The sequence below is a fragment of the Pseudochaenichthys georgianus genome, chromosome 16 (genome assembly GCF_902827115.2).
Source record: "Pseudochaenichthys georgianus chromosome 16, fPseGeo1.2, whole genome shotgun sequence".
Classification (NCBI taxonomy): Eukaryota; Metazoa; Chordata; class Actinopteri; order Perciformes; family Channichthyidae; genus Pseudochaenichthys; species Pseudochaenichthys georgianus.
Window position 1 is genome coordinate 45,955,719 of NC_047518.2, and position 22,703 is coordinate 45,978,421.

The window sequence follows — 22,703 nt, forward strand, 5'->3', positions numbered from 1 at the left end:
GCCTGCATCCTGTTTCTATTGTGACTAAGGCAGAGTTAATGGTCTATGCTGTTATGGTTTCCTCAACAAGGACAGCAAATAATGCGTAAAGGACACAACAGATTATATGTTTTCTTTTGAGTACAATCCATAAATGACGTTGTCCGACATGTTACAATGACCCAAAACACTTCCATTAGGAGAAACGTGCGGCAGCTTCAAAAAAATATGAAAACACAAATGTGCTAAATCACATGAAAATGAAAAAACATCTTCACCAAGGGACACTAAAGAGTGACGCACACAGCTGGGAGACCAGGGGACACTAAAGAGTGACGCGCACAGCTGGGAGACCACCAGGGGGCACTAAAGAGTGACGCACACAGCTGGGGGACCAGGGGACACTAAAGAGTGACGCGCACAGCTGGGAGACCAGGGGACACTAAAGAGTGACGCGCACAGCTGGGAGACCAGGGGACACTAAAGAGTGATGCACACAGCTGGGAGTCCAGGGGACACTAAAGAGTGACGCACACAGCTTGGAGACCAGGGGACACTAAAGAGTGACGCACACAGCTGGGAGACCAGGGGACACTAAAGAGCTGGAGGGCTTGGGGTGTTTCTCAATGTCGAGGAAGGCTACTCCACTTGGAATTCTACCGAGGCCGGCGTACTTCGTTGCGGGAAATTTCGAGGCTGCACATGTGTATCCTCCGCGGTCTTAAAATCCCCACAATGCTTTGCGCACGGACCAATTTCCAAATATTTGGCGGAGATCTCGCTCCATTTAAGGCGGGGCCTCGCATATGACGCACACCTGCACACCCGTTAGCCTGTTCCACCATTCTTCGTTTCCCGAGGCTAGGAAGCAAGTGACTCCGAGGGACATGTCCTACCAAGGAAGCGTCCTCGACATTGAGAAACACCCTTGGTGACGTTCAGGATGATAAAGCTGAACAACTGTCTCTGTCTCAGAGCTATTCGTCTCAGAACTGTCAGTGTTTGTCAGTATATCTGAAATGACTACGTTAGCTATTAGCTACGTTAGCTACGTTAGCTAGCTAGCTTACAGCAGATCTGCAGTCACATCTGAAGGAGTCATGTGACCACTTTGTTAAAATAAAACATTTTAGGTAAGTTTCCAATAACAGAGACAGTTGTCCAGCTTAATATAAAAACATTTAGCGCTTCCTGCCGCGTTTCAGTAAATGATATTTCTACATTTTTATGTGTTTTGGCGCATTTGTGATTTTATATTTGCATAGTTTCAGAAGCTTCAGAGCGTTTATTAGGCCTTAATCCTCTTCCATACGAATCCTTATCAAATATACTTATAATATATAAACATGAACAATGTTGATGTCAGTACCATTGTCTTTCTTTGCAGACGTTGTTTTTACCCATGATGCAGTTGTGATGCTGTCATAGTCTGCTCCATCATTCACCAGTAGTTTTCCATTCACCTGTCTCACCTGTTTTCCACACCCACTCGTTAACTCACTCTCTTTCTCTTCTGCACCCATTAGCTTCTGCCAGTATTTAAACCCGCACCTTACACACACTCTTTGCCAGATTCTACTTTGCCTCATGCTTGTCTCTCCTGCATTCAAAACTAGATTGCCTACCCGGTTCCGACCCTGCCTGTCCCCGACCTGCCTGCTCTGCCTGTTTCCTGATCCTGCCTGTCCCTCGACTATCCTGCCTGGCCTGTTATCCGACCCTGCCTGTATCCACGCTGACCGCCTCGCTTACTCCCTGACCCTCTGCCTGTCTCTGACTCACCTTCTGCCCGCTGTCCTCCGGTGCGTTATACTGCCCGGTTGGTATTCCTCCGATCCAGTGGAATCTCCAATAAAGTATATTACCAATTCTCCTTGGTTTCTCGAGTGCTGCATTTGGGTTCTCCTTAAGATTGTGACAAAACAATCTGGCCTTAACATGGACCCAGCGCACTCCTCTTCACCAAGAGACCGTTTCGAGAGAGTTGAGGACGCTCTCCAGAGGCAGGAAGCCTCGATAGCCATCCTGGCCACCGAGGCTCATCATGCTACATCTTCACAGGACCAGACGCTAACCTATTTAGCTGCGCAGCTACAGCAGCTAACGGCTACGGTGCAGCAGCTAGTGGCAGGAGTGGCCACTCCAGCGCCTCTTCCTATGCCGTCGACACCGCTTCTGCATCACCTCTGATGGGATTTACCCCGGAGCCTCGGGTGGGAACTCCGGAGCGCTACGCCGGGGAACCGGAGGGCTGCAGCCCGTTTCTTACGAACTGTTCTATCCTGTTTGCACTGCAGCCACACACTTTCGCTTCTGAAGATGCTCGTGTGGCGTTCACGGTCAATGATTTGACTGGGAAAGCCCGACTGTGGGGCACAGCGGAATGGGAGCAACAAACACCCGCCTGCTCTTCGTTCCCCGCTTTTTCTGCGGAGCTGCGCAAGGTGTTTGGACCCGTGTCTGTGGGTCCAGACGCTGCAGGAGGACTATTGAACCTGAGCCAGGGTTATGGATCTATAGTGGATTATGCCATTGAGTTTCGCACCCGGAGCCGCCTCAGCAACTGGAATTCTGCAGCCCAGTGTGACGCCTATCTGCGTGGGTTGGCGGATTACATTAAAGACGAGCTGGTGTCGTTTGATTTGCCCAATTCACTGGATGGGTTGATTGAACTGACTTCCCGCATGGATCGGCGCATCCAGACACGGAGACGGGAGCGACGATCGGCGGAAGTTCAACATGCCTGGGCGCCCCGACGTCCGAGTTTGGCTGCGACTCCTCACCTCACTCGAGAGCCGCAACCAGGGGGGATGAGCCCATGCAGGTGGGTCGCACCAACCTCACTTTGGAGGAACGTGAGCATCGCAGACGTCGTAACCTGTGTCTCTACTGCGGCCGGGCCGGCCATTTTGTTTCTCACTGCCCGGTAAAAGGCAAGGCTCAGCAGTAATGGGGAACATACTGGTGAGCCAAACCCCTGGATTTGTTCCCACTCAGAGACCATTGAGCCACGCCAGGTTGCTATTACCGGATAGCTCTCAGGCTCTTGCAGTTTTTATTGACTCTGGTTCGGACGCGAGTATTATGGATGAAGAGCTTATGCTGCAGTTGGGAATAGACCGGGTTCCCTTATCTCGCCCAGTTCCAGCCAACGCCTTAGACGGTCACCTGCTGGGGACAGTGACTCATCACACTGTACCCGTTCACCTGCTCCTGTCTGGGAACCATCACGAGACTATTCAGTTTCATGTTCCACATATCCCGCTTATCCTGGGTTACCCATGGCTCCGCCGCCACAACCCTAACATTGACTGGGAGACGGGAGCCATTTTGGGATGGAGCCCCTCTTGTCATCAGATCTGTCTGAAACAGGCTGCCGCGCCTCAACGCTCGGGGAACCCCAGCCAAGTTCTGGATGTTACAGGAGTTCCACCGGAATATCTGGACTTCAAGGAAGTATTCAGCAAGTCGAGGGCTACTTCCCTACCACCACACCGGCCCTACGACTGTGCCATCGACCTGCATCCCGGCACCAGCCCTCCCAGGGGTCGATTGTACTCCCTGTCTGCTCCGGAAAGAGTTTCCATGGAGACTTATATCAATGACGCTCTGGCGGCTGGGATTATTCGCCCGTCCTCATCACCTGCTGGCGCAGGGTTCTTCTTTGTTGAGAAGAAAGACAAGACCCTAAGGCCCTGTATCGACTTTCGGGGTCTTAATGACATTACGATCAAGAATCGATACCCACTGCCTCTTATCTCTTCTGCATTTGAGTTGTTGCAGGGAGCAACCATATTCACTAAGCTGGACTTGCGTAACGCGTACCACTTGGTACGTATTCGCGAGGGGGATGAGTGGAAGACAGCCTTCAACACCACCTCGGGGCACTACGAGTACCTAGTCATGCCTTTTGGGCTTACCAACGCCCCTGCAGTATTCCAGGCGTTGGTAAATGACGTGCTCCGAGACATCGTTGGACCGACACGTGTTTGTTTACTTGGATGACATCCTGATCTTTTCCAAGACGCTGAAAAAACATGTGCACCACGTCCAGGCGGTTCTCAGGAGATTACTCGAGAACTCGCTGTTTGTTAAAACGGAGAAGTGCGAGTTTCACACATCCTCTGTCTCTTTTCTGGGATACATCGTGGGACAAGGGAGCATTGAGATGGATCCTTCCAAGGTTGATGCAGTCACTTCCTGGCCGGTTCCAGATTCCCGGAAGCGGCTACAACAGTTCCTCGGGTTCGCCAACTTCTACCGGAGGTTCATTCGTGGATACAGTACCTTGGCCGCTCCTCTCACAGCCCTGACCTCCTCTAAGGTCATGTTCCAGTGGTCCTCCTCGGCTGAGGAGGCATCCCAGAACCTTAAGGCCAGGTTCACCTCCGCCCCCATCCTCCGAGTACCCGATCCTGTAAGACAGTTTGTTTTGGAGGTGGATGCTTCTGATATGGGGGTGGGAGCCATCCTGTCTCAGCGAGCAATGGACAGCCAAAACTCCATCGCTGTGCTTTCTTTTCAAAGCGTTTGACTCCAGCGGTCAGATGGTCAGACGGAAAGAAAGAACCAGGAGATGGAGACGACCTTACGCTCTATAGTCTCCAAGAACCCAGCGGCCTGGGCTAAACAGCTGCTCTGGGTCGAGTACGCCCACAACACTCTGGTCAGTTCGGCCACCAAGCTGTCCCCATTTCAGTGTGCTTACGGGCTTCAACCCCTCTGTTTCCGGCCCTGGAGAGGGAGGTTACCTGTCCGTCCGTCCAGGCTTTCATCCGTCGTTGTCGACGGACCTGGAATCAAGCCCGGAGAACTCTCGTCTGTTCGGCCAACCGGTACGCCTCCTCTGCCAACCGCCGACGTTCCGAAGCACCTGTCTACCAGGTGGGCCAAAAGGTATGGCTTTCCTCCCGGGATATTCCTTTACGGGTGGATTCGAAGAAACTTGCACCTAAATTCATTGGACCGTTTGAGATTGTCAGGATAATCAATCCTGCAGCAGTAAGGCTAAGACTGCCTCGGACTCTGCGGATCCATCCCACCTTCCACGTTTCCAGGATCAAACCTGTCCGAGAGATTGCCTTGGTTCCTGCGATCCCTCCCCCACCACCCCCCCGGATGATTGACGGCGGGCCTATGTACACTCTCCGACGACTTCTTCGTTCCCGTGGCAGAGGAAGAGGAGTCCAGTACCTGGTGGACTGGAAGGGTTACGGCCCTGAGGAGAGGTCTTGGGTTCCAGCTCGTCATGTGTTGGACCCCCGGCTCATCAGGGAGTTCCATCGGCGTAATCCCGAGCAACCATCTAAGACCGTCACGTCGACGGGCAGAGACACAGAGAGTCTCTCCTCTTACCGTCAGCTCTTCAGAGGAGGACAGTGAGGGGCAGGCTTCTGATGAGGATGCAGATTCCCACAGGGGGCAGGAGAGGGAGGCGGAAAGAACTTTTTCAGATGAGTACTAATCCCACCTCCCACCCTCATCTGTAGATTAGCATTTAGGGACGTCAGGAGCCGTCCATTAAGGGGGGGGTTCTGTCATAGTCTGCTCCATCATTCACCAGTAGTTTTCCATTCACCTGTCGCACCTGTTTTCCACACCCACTCGTTAACTCACTCTCTTTCTCTTCTGCACCCATTAGCTTCTGCCAGTATTTAAACCCGCACCTTACACACACTCTTTGCCAGATTGTACTTTGCCTCTTGCTTGTCTCTCCCGCGTTCAAAACTAGATTGCCTACCCGGTTCTGACCCTGCCTGTCCTCGACCTGCCTGCTCTGCCTGTCCCTCGACTATCCTGCCTGGCCTGTTATCCGACCCTGCCTGTATCCGCCTCGCTTACTCCCTGACCCTCTGCCTGTCCCTGACTCACCTTCTGCCCGCTGTCCTCCGGTGCGTTATACTGCCCGGTTGGTATTCCTCCGATCCAGTGGAATCTCCAATAAAGTATATTACCAATTCTCCTTGGTTTCTCGAGTGCTGCATTTGGGTTCTCCTTAAGATTGTGACAGATGCATTAGGCAAGGCGAGTTTATTTACAGTATATAGCACCTTTCAACACAAGGCAATTCAAAGTGCTTTACAAAAAAGAAAGACATTAAGAAAATGGTATTTAAAATCAGTCATTAAAAAGAAAAGATAATAAAGTAAACATTAAAAGAAAAAATACATGGATAAAAGTTACAGTGCAGTTTAAGATGTGAGTAGAAGAAAAGCCTTCAGCCTGCATTAGGTTGTTTATGTTCTGTTTAATGTCACAGAGATGCCTCGAGTCATTCCAGAGCGTAAAGACACTCGAGGCAGGCACCTGACATCTTGCAATAGGATTGTTGTGATAGTAAACTAAGAGAGCGTCCTGTCATTGTGACATTCACGTCAGATTGTAGATAACACTTTACAATGGCGCCATTTTTCAAGTGTTGCAACACCAAAGTTCAACCAAAGTTTAGTAGATAAAAATCTCTGCTTTCGTCAAAAAGAGGAATTAATAAACTCATTAACCCTTCTTGTCTTCAAAGCTTGTAAGAATTGATTCTAGTCGGTGATGTCAGATTAATATTCAGATTCAATTCAATGTAAGGCTCTGTTTAAACAAAAAACATTGATCCCATTACAGATCACATGACTGAGTGTTTATCTGGGACCAGAAGAAAATACTGTGGGTGGACTTTAAATAGTTTACTGTGCATTCACCGACACCAGCGTTCCCCAATTATTTGTTACCACAGGTCCAAATGTTGTCAAGCATGCCAAGCCAAGGGCCAACATGTCCAGTGTGTCACTAAAAATAGTTTTATGTGCAGATGTTACCGGTGGCGGACCGGCCGATCGGGACGTTCGGGACGAATCCTGATCGGCCGGTACTGAAGTGGGCCGGTCGGACTACAATTTACTATTTATTTACTTGCGGCACCGAAGTGGGCCGGTCGATTTTTTGTCCCAGCCGCCCCTGGATGTTACCTCTTATGAGTGTTGTAGTAGTTAAACATACCCTGTGTTGAGTCACACAAGGGAAATACATCCTTGAAACAAAATTAGACCAAAACCAAACATTTAATAATAATAAATAAAAGCTTTAACACATGCGGTTTTGTCGTGGTCTGATGGGGGCAACAATAAACCGAACACAACCATCCAAAACAACTCTGTGCAAATTGTCAGACAGGTCAAAAATATAACGCATTATTTGTTTTAAACATTTTAAATATGTGTACCTAATAATAGTATTAGTAGTAATAGTACAAATTGTATTGTTTTTTATATTTGTATTAGGTCCTTCACCTTTCAACACAATTTAAATAAACTGTCAATTACGTTTAAAAGGGAATTATTTATTTATGGATTGCAGTTCTAAACATGTCTTTAAAATCGATTGCAATTGAGTTGTATGGGAACCTATTTGTTCAGTTATCAGCCTATTTTAAATCATTACAACAAGTTTTCAATTTGACAGATTAGTGCAGGTGTCGACTTGTTTTTGGAAGAAACCCATTAGTTTATGTCACGGTAAAGTCATTTTACAGTCCGTAAGACTTGTAGGCATTTCGTAAATGCCTACAAGTCTCATCCTGTCTTTTCTCCTGAACTTCTCTCGTTCCTCATCGCTTCATCTCTGCAGAGACAGTTACAGGTTTCTCTCAAAGCAACAACCTGAGGTTCACACGCTGAGACACTCTGGTCAGGTGAACGGGTGTAGATTCAAGCGACCTCGTATTCTTGCAGGAAGAGCTCATGGACAGCAGATTAACACAATGACCTCTGACGGGGCCGGTTCTGAACAATTGAGATTTTAGCTGGCAATATTTTTGGTTCACTACATTGGAATGATTTCAAACCTGTTTTTATTTATCCTAATAATTATAAAGGAGTGCCTTGGAAGTATTTGTTTACATAAATTGAGACCCACTGAGATAGCTTAGCCTAAAGTGAACTATCTGACTTCTTTTTGCAACTAGAAGTTATATTTTACATATATTTGCTCCATAGTTTTTGGCCCAAACTTTTGAATTAAATTACAAATCATAACTTACCTTCTGTGTGTTGTACATTTTAAGTGTGTTATTAATGATTTGGGTTACTTTAAAAGTACCCTATAAATACAATTACTACTACTTATTATTAATATTTATTTCATTATTTGTATTATTATCAGTATAAATGAATGCCAAACAAGATATTCTCAGGGGAGCCAAATTAAAGAGAGGTTTATTTTTGTCTCTACTGTGACATGTGTCCATGCTTTAAAGTTCAAATTGCGGGCGCCTGATAAGCCAACATCCCCCACTTTCATCCCTTACAGCGCCCATCGTACGGGGCAAATGAAAAGTGTAACCGGGGGGGAAAGGGTGTTACCTCTACTTAATTATGAATGTTGTTACATGAAGGCCGAAAGTTAGGATGAGCCCTCCCAGAGACCAGCGCAGCGCCCCCCCAGATCTGGGCCCAAGGCAACCGCCTATGTCGCCTGTGCCAAAAACCGGTTCTGACCTCTGATTTTGAATCTGGACTAAGCAGAAGCGCTGAGTGGCTTTGTGAAAGTGCTAAAATACTGCAGTTCATCAAATGGCCACTTGAGGCTGGCTTCAAAAAGGATGGTGTCGGAATGAGTCCAAAACCCAGACATGTGTTAGCATTTTATCACATCCTCAGGACATTGAATATGTTTTTGGTTGCCTGAAATAACGTCTATGGTTATTACAATTTGAAGAGATTTTAACGCTTTGTTCCACGACATAAAATACGTTAGTCAATACCCCACTGGTGAATTTTAAAATGGCGGTTGCTAACAAGTGGGAAAATGAGACGACTGCAAGATGCATTTTTGTGACTGCGTTTCTTCTTCAGTTCATGTTACAGAGATGTTTTAAATTGTTGTCATTCCAGGGCTTTACTCAACAGTGGCGGAAATCTTGCGGATGTCACATGCTAGTAGAAATACAAAGCGCCCCCGTCATTATGACATTCACGTCAGATTGGAGATAATAATTAGCAATTCCTCAAATGTTTACAGAACCACACGTCTGTGGTCATTGTTAGTCAGTTCCACCAGGCTCGTGTTCTGTCGATTCAAATCTCTTTCAACACATGTTGTGAAGAACTCTGCTCCTTTAACCTTGAACATAAAAGCTGCTAAAAGATTACTCAGATGTTGTTGTTTTGTTGGGGTTTCTTTTAAACTAAAATAAGCTCAATCAACCGTAAATGGAAAGCAGAATACCGACTTCTCACCAGTCATTATATTTCTGCCTGTTTCCCAACTCTCTTCACTACGGCTGGGACATTGAGCGCTGTTCAGAGTATTGTCAGTCGGCTGCTTAATCCAGTGGAAATAAACAGAGGAAGTTGTTAGACATGCACACTTTAATCCAACTGAGCGGATTACATTTGATACAGATTTGTTTTAATGTTTGACCGAGATATGTGGATTACATTTTAAGCTGTTTATGGTGTGGAAATACATCTGTAATTACTGATTTGTGCACCATTTTCAAACACAGCTAGGTATGCTAATGCGTATTGGAACAATTAAAAGTGTGACCTGGTGGTGGCGCTAAAGCAAAAGTTAAAGATATGCAAAACTACTAGAATTCATCCTGAGGCTGGCATTGTGTTGTTTACCAAATTATATAATAATCCATTATATCGTTTTGAGATGCTAACCCTAACCCTAATTTAACCTTATACGTCCACGTTTTAGTTTATCCCTTCTACTTAGGTACTTGATATTGTTGTATTGCACTACTCTATGTATTTTTATTTTATTTCAGGTACATTGTTGTATTATTTTCATCGGCTTTTATACAATCTGACATATTACAAATCATAACTCACCTTCTGTGTGTTGTACATTTTAAGTGTGTTTTTTATGATTTGGGTTCCTTGAAAAGTGCCCTATAAATACAATTACTACTTTTATTATTAATATTTATTTCATTATTTGTATTATTATCAGTATAAATGAATGCCAAACAAGATATTCTCAGGGGAGCAACATTAAAGTGTATTAAGTGTACATGTTTTAATGTTCAAAAGGCTCTTCAAACAGCCCAGTCTGCTCTGATTGGTTAGCTGGCCGGCTCTGTTGTGATTGGTCGACCGCTTAGGCACGTACAATGTGTTGGAGCGCTAGCCAATAGTGTTACATATCGATGTCACTATGTTCTAGAAGTAAACAAAGGAGTCCAATGGAGGTGTTTCAGGCGGGCGGGGAGAGAATATATGTAAGCCTGTTTTACCATTTACATGCATTAAAACCTATAGAACACACGACAGGAAAGGGAATCCCCAAACACGTAAACAGGGCCTCTTTGAGATGAACTCGAAATTAATGAAACACATTGTGAGAGTTATCGGGAAAACAAGACCTGACTCTCACCACGAGACTCCAGCAGGTCAACTGTGCGTGCCATAGATGTTTTATTTGCTCTTGAAGTTGGTGTTTCTTGTCTCTCCATCAGTGCAGCAGGCTGGCTCCTGGGTCCTGCGATAAGACAATCGCCCCATCAGAGATGGTGTGTGTTTGTGTGTGTGTCTGTGTGTGTGTGTGGGGGGGGGGGGGGTAACTGTAGTGACACCATGGAGGCTACAAGAGGCCTGGCACCAGATGAGAGGAGATAAAGACCTGATGAAACCTGCCTGTGAGGTCACAAAGAGAACATGCTTCAGGAAGCTGTCGAGGTATTTCACACATGTGTGTATGTGTATATCAATGCAGAGTGAGTATGTGTGCATTGAAAAACATCTATCTTAGCTTATCATATCATCGTTAGGTTTATAATATGTTTTCAAAAATGAAGGGATCAAATATCGGAAAACAGGGAGATCCGATTCAATTTTCACTTTCGAAACGTTTTGATAAAAAAAAAATTCCTTTCCATTTAGTTTTTTACGAATGCAATCCTGGTTCACAACTGTTTCGCCGTTTTCTTGCATCGACGCAAATACTGTGAATGTTGAAATCACGTACAGAAAGGTCAGATTTACAGGATGATATGTCAAGAACAAAATATGTATGTTCTTGTACAGAAATTACAACGTTTTTATTCCACAAAAATAATGAAACATTTAAAAAGGTTTAATGAGCAGTTTTTCCACATACTCACACACACACACACACACACACACACACACACACACACACACACACACACACACACACACACACACACACACCCACACACACACACACACACACCCACACACACACACACACACACACTTACACACACTTAACACACACACACACACACACACACACACACACACACACACACACACACACACACACACACACACACACACACACACACACACACACATACCATGTATACATCACTTCAGGGGACATTACATTGACTTACATGCATTTCCTGGAGACTTTTCCTAACCTTAACCATAACCAACACATGCCTAACCCTAACCAAGTCTTCACCCTAAAAGTAATGATGCCTCATGGGGACCTCCAATTTGTCCCCATAAGGGAGGCGAGTCCCCACACGTGACTGTGTAAACAGATTTAGGTCCCAACAAGTATAGTAATGCTAGACCACACACACACACACACACACACACACACACACACACACACACACACACACACACACACACACACACACACACACACACACACACACACACACACACACACACACACACCACACACACACACACACACACACACACACACACACACACACACACACACACACACACACACACACCCACACACACACACACACACACACACACACACACACACACACACACACACACACACACACACACACACACACACACACACACACACACACACACACACACACACAGAGAGAGGCGCTGCAGGCTGAACAGAGTGAGACAGGTTGGGAATGTAGATAATGCTCAGATCTCTATCTTCCTGTGGGAGCATCACGGGGCGTCGACAGTTCAGACTCGACGGGTTCAGCAGTAAATCACAACATGTCGGGGACAACAGGTCAAATATTCTCTCCTTTTTTTGTCTAGACGTTGCTAATTTAATAAAAGAAGTATGATAACTTAATTTAGGTTAGCGCGTGGGAGAAAAACCCCCTTTGCAGTGCATGCACTGAACCGATACAACACACTGCGAGGAGGGTTTTTAAAATTTAAAACATAGGATTATTTGGTTAACTGGATTTATTTTGTATCTTTACTTTCTGCCTTGCTGCTTCAACAAACGTGTCTTGTACCTTGACTTTATATATTAATATTGGAATGAGAATAATAGTGTAATTTGCAATGTTTTATCAGACTACATCTAGGTCAACACGTCTCCTAAAGCAAATATTCTTTCATCATAATGGTTTTCTTTTGAACCGTTATAGGACGAGGAATCAAATGATAAGGAGGTGGAAGGTGTGTGTTGATGCACCTTGGGTCAACATTTACAATAATTAATTTGGCAATGCGACAAGGAAGCGCCGTGAGACGAGGTATGTCTAGGTTTACTTACCCAGCATTCATAGCGTGACCGTCCTCCTGAATGCACCTGGTGAAAGAAACACAAAGCAGTGAAAGAAAAGTCAGTCGAAATAAGTGCTGCTTTTATTTTCTCCCAGGAGCACCGACTAAAATCTCACACCTGAATCTGCTGCACAGTTGTATAGAAATTAAGCTCCACCGAGGAGAGGAATGCAACACATTGTTTGCTGCATAACAAAGGGTCAAAGGTTAAATCCAGATCCATGTACACTCCCTGTGAGCATGTGTGTGCAGAGATAAGAAAGGAACCCGCATTCACCTGCATGAGAAGCAGGGGGGTTACAGGTGAGCCTCTCTGAGCTGTCAGGGATATTTATTTTTCAGGGGGCAAATCTTTCAATACGCTCAAAAACTGTCACTCTCCAGGAGAAGGGGCCTCTGTAAAAATGTTTAAAATGTCCTCGGGCTAGGGGGAAACCTTTCAGAGCGGTGCGAATGTTGTCAGTGGGAACATACTTTTAACCGTGAAGCTGTCTCCATGACCCCGCCACTTGTCTCGCCTTTCGTCAACAGAGTCACGCACCGTGCAGCGAGCGCTGATCCGGCATCAAACTGCTCCCTATCAACCTCTCATCTGCTACACCGGGAGGGGAGGGACACGTCAGATAAATACTTTTATTACACAAGTTAGTGTTAGTGTTGTTTGGACGTTCAGCGCTCTGCTATATTTCTGTAGAGTGGTGAAGGAATGAGTCCCTAAAAATCAGAAATTAGTCAGTATTATATCACTTCCTGTTCTCTCGTGTTGAAGTAAAAAAAAAATTGAATGTCTGTTTGGTAGTAAGCATGAAATGAGGCCTGTGATTAACACAAGCTAAATAGATTTTTGTTCTACAACACATAAATAAAGGAGGTTGCTAACAAGTGTCTAAAAGAGAAGACTAAACATCATCAGGCCCAACATTAGCCTCCTTTAGCTTAGCGGTGGAGACGTGAAGTCATGTGACCGTGCTGTAGTTCCTTTATAGCCCAACATTAGCCTCCTTTAGCTTAGCGGTGGTGACGTGAAGTCATGTGACCGTGCTGTAGTTCCTTTATAGCCCAACATTAACCACCTTTAGCTTAGCGGTGGAGACGTGAAGTCATGTGACCGTGCTGTAGTTCCTTTATAGCCCAACATTAGCCTCCTTTAGCTTAGCGGTGGAGACATGAAGTCATGTGACCGTGCTGTAGTTCCTTTATAGCCCAACATTAGCCACCTTTAGCTTAGCGGTGGTGACGTGAAGTCATGTGACCGTGCTGTAGTTCCTTTATAGCCCAACATTAGCCACCTTTAGCTTAGCGGTGGTGAAGTCATGTGACCGTGCTGTAGTTCCTTTATAGCCCAACATTAGCCACCTTTAGCTTAGCGGTGGTGACGTGAAGTCATGTGACCGTGCTGTAGTTCCTTTATAGCCCAACAACCACCTTTAGCTTAGCGGTGGTGACGTGATGTCATGTGACCGTGCTGTAGTTCCTTTATAGCCCAACATTAGCCTCCTTTAGCTTAGCGGTGGTGACGTGAAGTCATGTGACCGTGCTGTAGTTCCTTTATAGCCCAACATTAGCCACCTTTAGCTTAGCGGTGGTGACGTGAAGTCATGTGACCGTGCTGTAGTTCCTTTATAGCCCAACATTAGCCACCTTTAGCTTAGCGGTGGTGATGTGAAGTCATGTGACCGTGCTGTAGTTCCTTTATAGCCCAACAACCACCTTTAGCTTAGCGGTGGTGACGTGATGTCATGTGACCGTGCTGTAGTTCCTTTATAGCCCAACATTAGCCTCCTTTAGCTTAGCGGTGGTGACGTGAAGTCATGTGACCGTGCTGTAGTTCCTTTATAGCCCAACATTAGCCACCTTTAGCTTAGCGGTGGTGACGTGAAGTCATGTGACCGTGCTGTAGTTCCTTTATAGCCCAACATTAGCCACCTTTAGCTTAGCGGTGGTGATGTGAAGTCATGTGACCGTGCTGTAGTTCCTTTATAGCCCAACATTAGCCACCTTTAGCTTAGCTGTGGTGACGTGAAGTCATGTGACCGTGCTGTAGTTCCTTTATAGCCCAACATTAGCCTCCTTTAGCTTAGCGGTGGTGGCGTGAAGTCATCTGACCGTGCTGTAGTTCCTTTATAGCCCAACATTAGCCTCCTTTAGCTTAGCGGTGGTGACGTGAAGTCATGTGACCGTGCTGTAGTTCCTTTATAGCCCAACATTAGCCACCTTTAGCTTAGCGGTGGTGGCGTGAAGTCATGTGACCGTGCTGTAGTTCCTTTATAGCCCAACATTAGCCTCCTTTAGCTTAGTGGTGGTGACGTGAAGTCATGTGACCGTGCTGTAGTTCCTTTATAGCCCAACATTAGCCACCTTTAGCTTAGCGGTGGTGACGTGAAGTCATGTGACCGTGCTGTAGTTCCTTTATAGCCCAACATTAACCTCCTTTAGCTTAGCGGTGGTGACGTGAAGTCATGTGACCGTGCTGTAGTTCCTTTATAGCCCAACGTTAGCAACCTTTAGCTTAGCGGTGGTGACGTGAAGTCATGTGACCGTGCTGTAGTTCCTTTATAGCCCAATATTAGTTTTTTACTTCAGAAATCATAAAGTATTAATATGTGGAGATTATCCTGCTGAACTAAAAGTGTGAGTATCATAAACGTTGGTTTGCCACAGAGGTTATTTTCTGCAATAATCAAAAATCCAATGGAGAAATCTGTGGCTTATGTTGAGGAACCAGGGAGTCATCATTTCCAGCTGAATTAATTAAGAAGCTAAACAGGATGAACAGGAATACTCCGACTCAACCTCATGTGATTCCCAGGCCCTCTCTCTGCTGCAGGAGTGAAACCTCACACCGAGAACTAATCAATCAATCACATACATCTGAAGTGTCAGAGAGCGTTCACCTGCAGGCGGAAATACGTTACTGAGAACTGCTGCAGCTGCAGAGCAGAGAAGAAATCGGTCTTGGAAAGGAAAATAATCTGTCAAGGCTCCAAACACTTCATGTTGAACTCCATCTGACTTGAGAGAAAGTACAATAAGCCTTTTGCATTCCAATAAGTAGAGTTAATCGTAGTTCAAATGCTTTGTGTAAAATCGTTTTGGATTATCTGAAATGGACGATATGGGTTTTCATTGTGCTTTTGTTTGTTTTCCTTTTAATTAATCCATTTACTGCAGATGAAGATTAACCTCTATGGCCGAATCTGGCACCTTTACATATAGACTCAAGGCTCATGTTATTAATGTGCATTGTCCCTCCTTAACAGGCACGTGCACGACATAAAAGTGGACTTGAGCCCCTGCCCTTTTTCTTCCTCCAGAGAAAGTGCCCCTTTTTAATTTTTAAATAAATGAATTGCGCACAGTTTCCCTTTCCAAACATATATTGATTGAATACAAAATAAAAAGATCAGGTCGGGCGATTAGACTGTGAAGCTCTCTCTACCCTCCCTCCCTCCTCCTCTCCTGCACAGCGACAGGTAGCAGCACCTCCCATGTTATGCCGGCTTTTCTTGGCTTGTTTGAAGGTGAGTGGTGATGAACAAATCACTAAACTGCCAGTGCCTCCAGCTTACAGCTAATTAGCCCAAAGACAAAAATAAATATAGTTCTAAGGAAGGCTACTAGCTAATGGATAAGTTAGCTCAAGATTTAGCTCAGGTAATTTATCATGGGCATCCAGGCTAATGTGCTGTACTTAAGGGGAGACACTACAGGTGAATACAGTAACATGTGTATCTAATAACGTCATCACAATCGCCACATTGATATACAAATCAGATGTTAACTATAGGCCTAATTAGAATGGGCTAATTTGCATGCAGTTACCAAGGCATTGCAGGTGAAAAGGATCAAACAAAAAACAAACAAGAAAACACATCACCTCACAACTTCCCCAGATAGTTACTTACGTCCAGTCAGTAGTTCCCCCGGAAATGTTATGTTTGAATGCAGATTAGCTTTAAATCTATAGATTAATTCAGACATGTAACATGAACACCATTTGTATGTGTTTCTTGGACATTTTATTTCCATTAGAGTGAAAGAAAACATGGAAGCAAAATTGACCAACATAACAAGTACATGAAAAAACGATATGTCTGCCTGTAATGTCCTTAAACAGTAACTTCAGAATTTTTGATTGTTGGCTGCTCATTTAATAACTATTAATTTGACTAGTTTGTTATCTGCTTTTGTGTATTGTGAATACTAAAGCCCCTGTCACACTGTCCCGAAGTTGACACCCGATGGACACACGAATATGGAATTATGAATTTCGCACGAAGATGGCCCCGAACCACACACGAAGGCAACATTTACATTACATTTAAGAAATACAACTGCAACACAAACAATTATGTTACAGTACTATGATACTGCACTGATATCTTCAGACTTTGTTCTTTACTTTATCCGTCTTTATATGTAGAAGATATTACGTTTTCTCCGTAATGTTGTTTCCATAGCAACAACAACTTCCTGTCAACTGTCCTTCAAAATAATATATTATATCTTTTTTAGTTTCACAGAACACAAATTGGGTTATTTACATAATATGTTTACATGATGTTGTTGTGCAATAAAACAACCCGATGGACACACGATAAAGGAAACGTTCAAATTCGGCTCTGATCGTAACATCGGGCCATTCGTGACGGCATCTTAAGCCATCGTATGACCGCCGGTGGAGTTTCTCAGGCTCCGGCAGCAACTTCGTGAGCGGTGGCAAAATCTTTGGCATGCCAACAAATTGCCGAAGGACCTTGCGAAGGTTCATTTTCGTGTTGAATTCGTGTGTTAATTTTGCCCTTCGTAAGGCCATCGTGAGGGCATGTTGTTATCATCGGTGCCATCGGGCATTCGCCCCGATCAGAGTGAGGGCGAATGCACCGATGATAACACGAAGATGACACGATTTGACAAGATGCCCTCACGAGTGCCTTAGGAAGTTGCCGCTCACGAAGTTGCTGCCGGAGCCTGAGAAACTCCACCGGCGGTCATACGATGGCTTTAGATGCCCTCACGAACGGCCCGATGTTGCTACGATCACATCCGAATTTGAACATTTCCTTTATCGTGTGTCCATCGGGTGTCAATTTCGGGACAGTGTGACAGGGGCTTTAAGAAGACCATTGTCTCTGTGTTAGCTGATTATTTTGTAGAACTCTGTTGAGTATTAAACAATTGCGTGAGATTGAGAGGGTAGTCAAATAAATTGGTCAGTAAGTCAATGTAAAAAAAAACGAATGTAAAACAAAAAGTTAAATATAGTTGCACATCTCGTGCAACTATATTTAACTTTTTGTTTTACATTTTTTTTAATAAATTATTATGGGAAGTGGCCTTTCTCTCACTTGAGCTCCCGCCCCTCAACATGTCTGTGCACGTCCCTGCTCCTTAATGTAAATAAATACAATGAAGTATACAAAGGGCATGTTTTCTTTTTCTCTGCTTGTATCATGATATGAACTGTGGTGTTTAAATCCACATGGGTCCCCTAGGACTCATACTGAGTTGTGTGTAAATACAAGATGCCCTCATGAGTGCCTTACGAAGGTTCATTTTCGTGTTGAATTCGTGTGTCACATTGTGCCTTATAAAATGTATTAAAGTAACGACTAGGGGAGCGATAAGAGCAAGATGTTTCTTAGCCTTTTTATATTCATCCACAGAATACTCTTATTTAGCAAAATATACTAAGCATGTTTCTTCCTCCTTCCATAAAAAGTGATGGCAACACGAAACAAATAGTTGACCCTGGTGTTTAAAGAGACCTTAGTCTGCTTGTTGGGGTTTTCTCTTTCTTGTAGTGTGCTATAAGCTTTGGTGCATGTAAATGGTCTGCAAAGGCTAACATCCCTGTGTTCCCTCCAGAGAGAGTTTCTCTATCCGTGGATCCCACAGAAGGTAAGTGAGGAATAAGTGTAGGTATTAATACTGTCTGCATACAGCAGAGGGCAATGTCTGTGCTGCTTATACACCAGCATGTGTGATGCTGATGACAAAGAGCAGGAGGGGGAGAAATGCATGTTAAGTTGGGTTTTGTGATGACAGTTGCTCCATTTCAGAATGAAATAAGATACAAGTTCAATTAAATAGAATTAAATATGTATATAAACAAGAAGTTAAAGTAACATGTCAATATATACAGGGGTGCAATGCTATACATAAGATAGCTAATAATTGCACAGTTTAAGAGGGATGGATAAATGGATAGATAGATAGATAGATGGATGGATGGATAGATAGATAGATAGATAGATAGATGGATAGATGGATAAATGGATAGATAGATAGATAGATGGATGGATAGATAGATAGATAGATCGATATATGGATAGATGGATCACTGGATACTGGCTCGCTCGTCGCTCGCTCGCGCTCGCTCGATGGCTGGCTCGCTCGCTCGGTGGCTCGCTCGCTCGCTCGCTCGCTGGCTCGCTCGCTGCGTGGCTCGCGTCCTGGCTCGGTCGCTCGCTGGCTGGCTCGCTCGCTGGCTCGGTGGCTGGCTCGCTGGCTCGCTCGCTCGCTCGCTGGCTCGCTGGCTCGCTGGCTCGCTCGCTCGCTCGCTGGCTCGCTGGCTCGCTGGCTCGCTCGCTCGCTCGCTGGCTCGCTGGCTCGCTCCTGGCTCGCTGGCTCGCTGGCTGGCTCGCTGGCTCTCTCGCTCGCTGGCTCGCTGGCTCGCTGGCTCGCTCGCTGGCTCGCTGGCTCGCTGGCTCGCTCGCTCGCTCGCTCGCTGGCTGGCTGGCTCCCTGGCTCGCTCGCTGGCTCGCTCGCTGGCTCGCTGCTGGCTCGCCCGCTCGCTCGCTCGCTCGCTGGCTGGCTCGCTCCCTGGCTCTCTCGCTGCTCGCTCGCTGCTCGCTGGCTCGCTCGCTCGCTCGCTCGCTCGCTGGCTCGCTCGCTCGCTGGCTCGCTGGCTCGCTGGCTCGCTGGCTCGCTCGCTGGCTCGCTCGCTGGCTCGCTGGCTCGCTCGCTGTGCTCGCTGGCTCGCTGGCTGGCTCGCTGGTTCGCTGGCTCGCTCGCTCGCTCGCTCGCTCGCTCGCTCGCTGGCTGGCTTGCTCGCTCGCTCGCGCGCTGGCTGCTGGCTCTCTCGCTCGCTCGCTCGCTCGCTGGTCGCTCGCTCGCTCGCTCGCTCGCTCGCTCGCTGGCTGCTCGCTCGCTCGCTCGCCCGCTGCCCGCTCGCTGGCTGGCTGGCTCGCTGGCTCGCTCGCTGGCTCGCTGGCTCGCTCGCTCGCTCGCTGGCTGGCTCGCTCGCTGGCTCGCTGGCTCGCTCGCTCGCTCGCTGGCTCGCTCGCTGGCTGGCTCGCTCGCGCTGCTCGCTGGCTGGCTGGCTCGCTCGCTGGCTCGCTGGCTCGCTCGCTGGCTCGCTGGCTCGCTCGCTCGCTGGCTGGCTCGCTCGCTCGCTCGCTCGCTGCTGGCTCGCTCGCTGGCTGGCTCGCTGGCTGGCTGGCTCGCTCGCTGGCTCCTGCTCCTGGCTCGCTGCTCGCTGGCTCGCTGGCTCGCTGGCTCGCTCGCTGGCTGGCTCGCTCGCTGGCTCGCTCGCTCGCTCGCTCGCTCGCTGGCTGGCTCGCTGGCTGCTGGCTCGCTTGCTCGCTGGCTGGCTCGCTCGCTGGCTCGCTCGCTGGCTCGCTGGCTCGCTCGCTGGCTGGCTGCTCGCTCGCTGGCTCGCTGGCTCGCTCGCTCGCTCGCTCGCTCGCTGGCTGGCTCGCTCGCATGGCTGGCTAGATAGATGGATAGATAGATAGAGCTGCAGAGACAGTTGTCTGTTTTCACCTCGAGGCGTTTGGGTGAATATTAATTGGAGGGTAAGAAAGAGTCCCATTGATGACGGAGCTCAGTGGACGAGCAACAAAACAAAAGGACCCCATTATTTCATCTTTTCTCCACATTGGTCGGTGTTTGTGTGACCGCCGCCTCCTGTCACTGCGTGAGGCCGTGACCGACACAGCTTCCAATGGCAAAGATGGCTGAATGCACTCTTTAGTCCTCTTTGGCAGCGGCCCCTCTGGGAAAGGAAACACAGGGAGGCGTATTGTGCTCAGGCTCATCACCATATACACACTGTATGCTGCAAGATGCTGTGTTACAGAGGAGACAATATAGTACTCAGCGGGCCAATTGGAGATTTTTAGTCAAATACGTGCGTAAACAAAAACAGGATTTCAATGCCACGGCGCTCAAGAGTGAAAATCACAATCACAACAGAGCCGGCCAGCTAACCAATCAGAGCATCTGGACATCAGCAGGAGAGGACTCTTTAAAGTAGAGACACTACATACTGATATACACCTGAACATCAGCAGGAGAGGACTCTTTAAAGTAGAGACACTACATACTGATATACACCTGAACATCAGCAGGAGAGGACTCTTTAAAGTAGAGACACTACACACTGATATACACCTGGACATCAGCAGGAGAGGACTCTTTAAAGTAGAGACACTACATACTGATATACACCTGAACATCAGCAGGAGAGGACTCTTTAAAGTAGAGACACTACATTCTGATATACACCTGAACATCAGCAGGAGAGGACTCTTTACAGTAGAGACACTGCATACTGATATACACCTGAACATCAGCAAGAGAGGACTCTTTAAAGTAGAGACACTACATACTGATATACACCTGAACATCAGCAGGAGAGGACTCTTTAAAGTAGAGACACTGCATACTGATATACACCTGAACATCAGCAAGAGAGGACTCTTTAAAGTAGAGACACTACATACTGATATACACCTGAACATCAGCAGGAGAGGACTCTTTAAAGTAGAGACACTACATACTGATATACACCTGAACATCAGCAGGAGAGGACTCTTTAAAGTAGAGACACTACCTACTGATATACACCTGAACATCAGCAGGAGAGGACTCTTTAAAGTAGAGACACTACATACTGATATACACCTGAACATCAGCAGGAGAGGACTCTTTAAAGTAGAGACACTACATACTGATATACACCTGAACATCAGCAGGAGAGGACTCTTTAAAGTAGAGACACTACATACTGATATACACCTGAACATCAGCAGGAGAGGACACTTTAAAGTAGAGACACTACATACTGATATACACCTGAACATCAGCAGGAGAGGACTCTTTAAAGTAGAGACACTACATACTGATATACACCTGAACATCAGCAGGAGAGGACTCTTTAAAGTAGAGACACTACATACTGATATGAACATGAAAATGAGAATAATAGAGCCCCTTTAAAGATGCAGGTGTAGGTTGGCTTCCAAGGTATTGCAGCTTGGTTCAGAAACGTCACTAATTTTACAAATAAGGATCGAAGTCACTGATAAAAAAGTACTGGATTCCTTCGGTTGTCTTTTGATGGTCTCACTAACTAACACAGAGAGAATCAGAGACAAAGACAGCAAGTCAGAGCTTCATTTGGTCATCAACATGTGGAGCAGAGAGGACAAACATCCTGTTTACACCCTGCTGACAACAGAGAGAGAGAGAGAGAGAGAGAGAGAGAGAGAGAGAGAGAGAGAGAGAGAGGAGAGAGAGAGAGAGAGAGAGGAGAGAAGAGAGAGAGAGAGAAACAGTCAGGGCTCGGACAGTAGAGCAAATAGGGATTAACAGCCTTTTATCCACAAAGTTATGAATTATCCAGGAATTCAGACACTTTGAAGACATCGTGGAAATGTGGGAGGACGAGCGGGACATCTGGAGCGTCTAGACTTCACAGGTTTGGGCCATTTGTATTTCTTTTATCAGTGCTACTTTCATATTTAGGTTAAAGTATAGTCTGCAAATGCCATGCTGACCTTGCAATACTCCAACAAGTGCATAAAACCCTGGAGCCTTCGTCACAATTCACTATAATGTCTCCTATTGTCAGAAAAGTGTGTTTATCCATCAAGTCTGCAGTTTCGCAATATTGTTGTGTATTTTTTCTTATAACCTGCAGGATCTGACAGAGCTACTCCCTTCATGATGAACGTGCCGTGATTCTCCTGTTGACATCGAGCTGCTTCACCTCCTCAGCTTTATATATCCCCAACAGAGCAGGTACAGTAACAATGAGTTTTCCGTGGTCCAAAGAAATTCAACTTCAAAGTTAGGGTTCAATGGCCTGTTGAAGGCTGTTTTATGATAATGATTGGCTGGGTGTGTTCAGGCCTGAATGTGGGGCAGGGTTTGAACTTATTTTTCAATTTTTAAAACACCATGTTTTTTGTGTGGTGCGTTTCTAAGTGGATCTCCATGAAGGCCTTCCAAGAG

The 22,703-nt window shown here is 46.2% G+C and overlaps 2 protein-coding genes across 2 annotated transcripts in view; one reads left to right on the forward strand and one right to left on the reverse strand.

Annotated features, from left to right (window-relative positions):
• LOC117460575 (killer cell lectin-like receptor subfamily B member 1B allele C) overlaps window positions 1-22,703 on the reverse strand; it is a 461,418-nt gene that overhangs the window by 362,743 nt on the left and 75,972 nt on the right. The window lies entirely within an intron of this gene.
• The window catches only part of hapln2 (hyaluronan and proteoglycan link protein 2), a 38,718-nt gene that overhangs the window by 7,195 nt on the left and 8,820 nt on the right, over window positions 1-22,703 (forward strand). The window contains 5 exon segments of the mRNA XM_071205768.1: window positions 4,316-4,396; window positions 4,520-4,645; window positions 18,266-18,362; window positions 22,390-22,419; window positions 22,422-22,490. Of these exon segments, the coding sequence (XP_071061869.1) occupies window positions 4,316-4,396; window positions 4,520-4,645; window positions 18,266-18,362; window positions 22,390-22,419; window positions 22,422-22,490 (403 nt within the window).